The sequence below is a fragment of the Mugil cephalus genome, chromosome 21, assembly GCF_022458985.1.
Source record: "Mugil cephalus isolate CIBA_MC_2020 chromosome 21, CIBA_Mcephalus_1.1, whole genome shotgun sequence".
NCBI lineage: Eukaryota > Metazoa > Chordata > Actinopteri > Mugiliformes > Mugilidae > Mugil > Mugil cephalus.
The window spans coordinates 3455002-3462122 of record NC_061790.1 but is presented as its reverse complement, the minus strand read 5'-3'; the positions used below and the strand labels follow the sequence as shown (position 1 = coordinate 3462122).

Genomic DNA, 7121 nt, shown 5'->3' with positions numbered 1-7121 from the left:
CCCTTAGTAGATCAGCTTCGCCATTAGTATGCGAGTGGAATGACGTTTGTGTACATTTTTCCATGCCCAAACCTTTAGGTACATCAGGAAAAAGTTAAAGTTAGGGTTAGAGATTGTGTCAAAACTAAATGGAAAGCACAAGAGAAACTAAACTGTGTACTAGAGAAATGTTAGGAATGATAATGAATAAAAATTTAATTTAAATGAAAGTCCAGTATTATTGTGACTCCGGAGAAGGTCATTCAAACAAGTAATCGAGATTAGTAGTATTCTCAACCGGTCTGGCTTCGCGACCCACCATTACCACTTAAAGACAAAGTGGAACCCAAATCAAAGAAAACTTTCAACTTGTCAAATTCATTGAATGAATTCAAAGATTGTGCTGTTTTAACATGAGATAGCAGAATGGAATATCACAGTATGAAAACACAAAAAAACTAATGCAATGATGAAACAAAACGACCAGCAAGTGGCGATGTTAGAGAGAGAACTATTCCTTTTTACGTTCAATTAGGTGCATTTGAATTAAAACCAAAACTCTTCCCTTCACCAACTTCAGTTTTTTTAACGTTTCATTTCTTTTTAATGGACCCAACAATGCTTTCAAGCAGAAACTCAAAATAAAAAAGTCCAAGTACTGAGAAGTAGTTTCAAAAAGACTCAAAATATGTAGCTTTAGCTGAGAACCCACTCATTGAATAATAAAACTATTCAGTCACTTATTCAAGCATTAACCATATGGCAGTCACTGCTCAAGTCTCGTCTCTTTCTCAGCTAATATGTCTGCACTTCCCCTGCAGGGGTTGGCTACAACTGACCTCATTGCTCAAAAACAAAAGTGAAAGCATTTCACTGACAGGGAGGAGCTGCAGTTCTTAGTCTAAGCAAGACGGACATGTCAGATACACTTAGAAAATTATCAATCTTTATCAATACTGTAAGCAAATTCTTCAGAATATTTGAAATAATCCCTGCGAGGCTTTGAACAGCTGAAACTCTACCATGCTCAAACTCCTGCTTGATTTGTTTAGTTCTATTTGTGTGCTCCTTTATCCTTCCTCAGTTCAAAGATCAGGTGAGAATAATAAGTTTTACTGTGTTTATTATACTGTTGTCATATCTGTTAAAGCCGATTATGTTGATCTTTATATGTCATCAATGACTTGAGCATTTAGCAGCTAAAGAGCAAAACAGAGTTAAAAGAAGACGACTGTTACTTACAATATTTTATCTGGACAATAATGTATTAAAACAACATTAATGTTAACACATTTAAATTTCCTTCACCAATAGACTTTAGTAAAACTAGCTGCCAAAATATTCATTTCAACAAAAATGAAGACTGACATAGTTTATGTGGTTTGTTTGACAAGAATCTTATGAAGTAAAAATTATAAGCAACTGTAACTATGAAATACAGTTATACAGTCAAGACGTTAGGATTTAAAAATAGAAGACAGAACCACAAGGTACGGAAAACACGTTTCAATAGCAATCCAGTTTAAACTTTTACAGCAATTAACACACTGTTTTGGCCTGAAATTTGCATTTGCTGAATTTCTTGCAGTGGCACAAACATTTTAATTAAATCTTATACAGTCAATTTTAAGTAGTATTACTATACTTTAAGTAGTATTTTAAGTTGAACTACATCAACAAGTTCACAGCACATCCTTTACTCATACTGAATCTTTCTGAATGTATATTTCTTTTCATTAATCTTCAGTGTTGAGGAACTTTCATATCTACTGCACTGGAAGAACAAATGGAGCTCATCAGTTCATTGTTCAGAAGATTAAAAATCTTGGACAGACTGAGGTGATGCCTTTTGAAGATTGTGACTACCTTCTGGTTTTCTGTCCCATCACTTCACGAGTTGGAACAGACATCAGTGAGGCCATGGACCGAGTCAGTCAAGGTTATGGTAAGAAGTACCTTTAATCAGTGTCTGGATTTCTACTGTCCCCTTACATTATAGGGAAGTAATATTAACAATATAGCTGTGCTGGTCTTACATTAACTGTCCACTTCTGTACGAGTTTGTTTACAAGGCAGTAGTTCTTATGTATTATGATAAACACAAAATGTGGAGTCATGACAATTCAGTAAAAAGGATAAATTTGGAGGTGATCAGAAGCCTGGCAGGAGGAGCCACCAATGGGGTAATCTAACTCATCTGTTTTCTGAAGTTTCATCTTGTTTCTGTACTTACAGGAAATAAACCAATCATCCTGGTGGTGATGCATCACACCTTCGATCCTGAACATGTTGTAGCTGAAAGTGGGCGACACGTGGAGAACACAAATGTCCTCCTCACTGTGGACACTCTGTTTTATGAGGACAAACTCCTCAATTGTAAGCGCAATGAGATTGCATTGGATGAAATCAAGAAATCTCTTCCTTTAGAGGTAATCACTAGATTTACTGATCCAATGTCAGATTTACACACAATTATTCAGTGTTTACATGCACACTCGTGTTTCACTAATAATCTGAATACAAATACCTCATATAACATCCTCAATCAGAACAGTGATCTGATCAGAAGATTGAGAGAGGTGGTGTAAACCTTTAATAATCTGTTAAATAGAAAAATATTAGCTCCTATAATAACCATGTAAACACACTGTCACTGACATCCTCTTCTGAATGATACACATGTTGCAGTTTCACTGTTAAACATGATTATAACTTATCTTCTCTTTCTTTTATTTGAGCATTACTGGACTCAAACTCTCACCAACTGTAAGTATGATAATCAAAAATCTATTACAGATTTTTTATTTTTTTTTGTCAAACTGATCTTAATTTATCATTCATAGTTATTAGTTATTGGCCACATAGCTCTCCCATGAACTGAGGCTACAGTCCTCACTGTACTGCCTTCCTCCAAAATCACTTCTATACTCACACTCTATATGGTAAATCACCTCACATGATTGATTTCTCTATTTTCTTTTTTAGGGTGGAACAAAATTGTGATGTGGGGACAAGACAGAGTGTGCTCCATCCCGGTGCCTGCCACCATGAGAAGTATTTTTCCCTTCTTCTCTTTTATTATGTATAGTTTCAAGCTAAATAATGTTAGGATTTAAAAATAAAAGACAGAACCACAGGGTACGGAAAACTTGTTTCAATAGCACTCCAGTTTAAATGTTACATAATCACACTTTTACAGGAAGTAACATTCTGTTTTGGCTTGAAATTTGCATTCGCTGAATTTCTTGCAGTTACACAAAAGTTAAAATTAAATTTTATACAATCAGTTTTAAGTTGAACTACATCAACGAGTTCAAAGCAATTCCTTTACTCATGCTGAATCTTTCTGAATGTTATTCTTTGACCAGTTGTGCTAGGCTACAGTCCTTACTGCACTGGCATAAGTTTGATTTCAGAGTTGTCCCCTCATCTACTGCCTTTCTCAAAATAAATTATCAAAAGCACTCTATATGGTAAATCACCTCACATAATTGATTTTTCTATTTTCTTTTTCAGGGTGGAACAAAATTGTGATGTGGGGACCAGTCAGAGTGTGCTCCATCCTGGTGGCTGCCACCATGAGGGTGCTACAATGTATTTTGAGAAGTATTTTTCCCTTCTTCTCTTTTATTGTGCATAGTTTCATGCTAAATACTGTTAGGATTTAAAAATAAAAGACAGAACCACAAGGTAGGGAAAACTTGTTTCAATAGCACTCCAGTTTAAATGTTACATAATCACACTTTTACAGGGAGTAACACTCTGTTTTGGCTTGAAATTTGCATTTGCTGAATTTCTTGCAGTTACACAAAAGTTAAAATTAAATTTTATACAATCAGTTTTAAGTTGAACTACGTCAACAAGTTCAAAGCAATTCCATTACTCATGCTGAATCTTTCTGAATGTTATTCTTTGACCAGTTGTGTTAGGCTACAGTCCTTACTGTATTGGCGTAAGTTTGATTTCAGAGTTGTCCCCTCATCTACTGCCTTTCAATGACTTATCAAAAACACTCTAAATGGTAAATCACCTCACATGCTTAATTTCTCTATTATTTTCTTTTTTAGGGGTGAAGGAAGTTGTGATGTGGGGACCAATAAGACTGTGTTCCATCCTGGTCGCTGCCACCACGAGGGTGCTACAATGTATTTTGGGATTTTTTATTTTCCTTCTTTCGTTTATTATGCACAGTTTCAAGCTAAATAACTTGACACGCATGTCAAAACATTCCTTTCAAATGGCAACAGCTGCCTTATATTATCCTGTACATTTTGTCTGTCATCTCTTCTTTAAGAGAGCACAGACATGAATAAGTGTGCAACTCTCACTTAATGGGAAGCCACGGTTTCAACCAAGGTTATGTGGCAAGTTTTTTGACATGTACATGTTTAAATGTGTGAATCTGTGTTGATCTTATTTGTAATGAATAAACAGAAATGAAAGTAATTGTATTTGCTTTGCTTGTTATTGATTTGAATGGAGAAAAATTTAAGTTCAGGGACATCTCAGTTAATTTAAGCTGGCTTCACAATGATTTTGCAGCAGATTATCAGAAATTCCTCTGACTATAACGCTGCAAAATAGACTACAACCTCAAAGCTGAAATACAACTAAATCATTATTATATCATTAAAGGAAACTCTATGAAAGGACAGCAATAAAGCACTGGAATCAGGTAAGAAGATATGTCTGATGTAACTGCCATATGAAGTTTTAGCATCTAAGTACCTTCAAAAACATTCTGAGACTAGAACATATTAAGAGTCATATCCTTTACAGTGCAGCAAGAAAAAGGAGAACCCAGATGTAAGACACAGGATGAATGAGACTGAGGGAGGAAGATTGTACAACAACTAAAAACCAGAAAACACTAAGAACAAAGACACATGAGGAAAAAAAGAACAAGGGCTTAGAGATCATGTCGAACTAAACAAAAAGAACAAGAGAAGCTAAACTGAGTAACAAAGAAATATTAGAAATGACAGTGAATATGAATATAAATGTATGTTCAAGCTGTGACCCCTGAGAAGGTCAATCAAATAAGTATAGTAATCTAGACAGTCGCAGTAGTATCAGCTGGTCTGGGTTTGCGTCCCACCATCACCCGTAAATGACAAACAATGACAACCCAAATCAAAGAAAATTTCCATTTCTCAAATGAATGAAAAAATTGTGAAGTTTGAACCTGAGATAGTAGAATATTGCAGTATGAAAACACACAAAAAACAACCAGGAAGTTGTGATTTTAGAGAGGGAATTATTAACTTTTACGCCCAATTAGCTGTATTTTCATTAAAAACAAGTCTTCCCTTCAGTAACTTCAGTCTTTTTTAGCAGACAGTGCTTTCATCCACAAACATGAAATAAAAAAGTCCAACTACTGAGAAGTGACACTCACTGAAACTATTCAGTAACTTATTTAAGGAAGCGTGTCGCATTCTCTAAATAAATAAATAATTTTTTTGGGAGTAATTTTTACTGGTTTTAAGATTATTATTTTTACTTTTTTCCTGAATTATCATACAATCCCAGTTATGCTATAACTGTGCAGCTTCTCGGCTGAAAAAAATCGGCGGACCGTACGAATGAAGACGTGGAAATTACTTTTCAGAAGTTAGACTGTTATTTAGTCATTTCAATAGTTACTGTCCCATAATAATCTCTTTTATCAATAGTTAATTAGGGCTAACTCATGCTACTTATAAAGTAATGCTATGAAAGTCAAATTTAAAGCACTTTACAAATCATGTATCTATAACACAGATGTAGATTACAGCTGACATTATGAATGACGTAGAAATAAGCCTAGTGTGACTGGTATAACAGCTTACACTGTTTTGAAATTAATACATCTGGTCCCTCTATCCATATTAAAAGTCTTATAAGCAAAATTATGAATGGGTTGGCACGTGTCGATGGTTCTAGGATTTAACTGGTTATATCTTTAGTTTTACATGTTTATGTTTTAGCTTTTATGACCTGTCTATTTACTGTAACATTGTAAATTTGTGTGACTGTCTTGGCCAGGTCTCCCTTGTAAAAGAGATCATTGATCTCAATGGGACTAACATGGTTAAATAATAATAATAAACAAAATTAATAATTACACTGACAAGAGTATTTTACACAGGGTGGCACAGGCAGAACGACTGTATTCACCTCTAATAAAATACCTTTCATGTCACGTCAACTTTCATATACAATAACATTATGGTTTTTGTTAGTTCAGAATCAATGTGCTTCCGCTGGGGAGTTTTTTGTTCTGGCTCACTGCAGATTTCTAACTTCCCCTACAGGGGTTGGCTGTAAATGACGTCACTGCTCAAAAACAAAAGTGAAAGCATTTCACTGGCAGGGAGGAGCTGCAGTTCTTACTCTGAGCAAGAAGCGTTTATCAGAGACACTTCAAAAAATATTTGAAATAATCCCTGTGCGGCTGTCAACTGCTGAACCTTTACCATACTTATGGGCATATTCAGGTTATACATCTCTGCTGTATTTGTTTGTTTTCCAGTCCAGGCATTTTTAGACAAGGCAGCTGCAACAAGAGGGTTTGTGACGCTAAAACTCCTGCTTGACTTGTTCAATTCTGTTTCTGTTTCTTAATCCTTCCTCAGAGCCATGGGCCAAGGACAAAGTTCACGTGAGAATAGTAAGTTTACTGTTTTTTATGAACATCATGTATTGTTTTTTTCAAGATGGAAACGATCAATGTTTAAAGAGAATGACCTATAGTAATCACAGTAGCTATCTGTTAAAGCTGCTTATGTCAATCTTTATGTCATCAATGATTTATTTGCAAAGTGAGTTGCCTGTAGAGATGAGCTCTCAACTCCATGGGGCTGATGGCTGATGGGAAGCATTTACCAGTTAAAGAGAGAAACAAAGCTAAATGTTGCATTTATAATATATTATCTGAACAAAAGAAAGCCAAGCAAGGCAAGTCAGTAGGTCAAGATGATGTAAACCCCCAGGTCCTGAAGACCTGTGCTTCACAGCTGACTGGTATCCTGCACTACCTGTTTAACTTGAGTCTGAAGCAGCAAAGGATAACAGTGCTATGGAAAACATCCTGCATAGTACTGGTGCCGAAAAAAGGACATCCCATCTGGCCTCAACGACTTCAGACCAGTTGCACTGAC

At 35.5% G+C, this 7121-nt stretch overlaps 1 protein-coding gene across 4 annotated transcripts; it reads left to right on the top strand.

Annotated features, from left to right (window-relative positions):
- The first annotated feature begins 720 nt into the window (after nt 1–720).
- LOC124999288 lies at nt 721–4403 on the top strand. Of its 4 annotated transcripts, none has more exons than XM_047574141.1 (7): nt 721–1075; nt 1727–1924; nt 2215–2408; nt 2718–2745; nt 2965–3033; nt 3496–3573; nt 4047–4403. In XM_047574141.1, exons 1-7 carry the CDS (start codon nt 1003–1005, stop codon nt 4286–4288), a joined length of 882 nt encoding a protein of 293 aa, XP_047430097.1. In that variant the 5' UTR covers nt 721–1002; the 3' UTR covers nt 4289–4403. The 4 variants fall into 4 exon arrangements, with proteins under 4 accessions (XP_047430097.1, XP_047430096.1, XP_047430099.1 ...); XM_047574140.1 differs by having other exon boundaries at nt 3496–3585; XM_047574143.1 differs by lacking the exon at nt 2965–3033 and having other exon boundaries at nt 3496–3585.
- Nucleotides 4404–7121: the final 2718 nt, after the last annotated feature.

What these genes read in the sequence shown, in the direction of transcription:
- LOC124999288 (XM_047574140.1), top strand. Translation starts at nt 1,003, where the DNA reads ATGCTCAAACTCCTGCTTGATTTGTTTAGTTCTATTTGTGTGCTCCTT. An exon ending in CCGAGTCAGTCAAGGTTATG is followed by an intron (nt 1,925 to 2,214) that starts GTAAGAAGTACC and finishes CTGTACTTACAG; the next exon opens with GAAATAAACCAATCATCCTG. An exon ending in GGTGCCTGCCACCATGAGAA is followed by an intron (nt 3,034 to 3,495) that starts GTATTTTTCCCT and finishes TTTCTTTTTCAG; the next exon opens with GGTGGAACAAAATTGTGATG.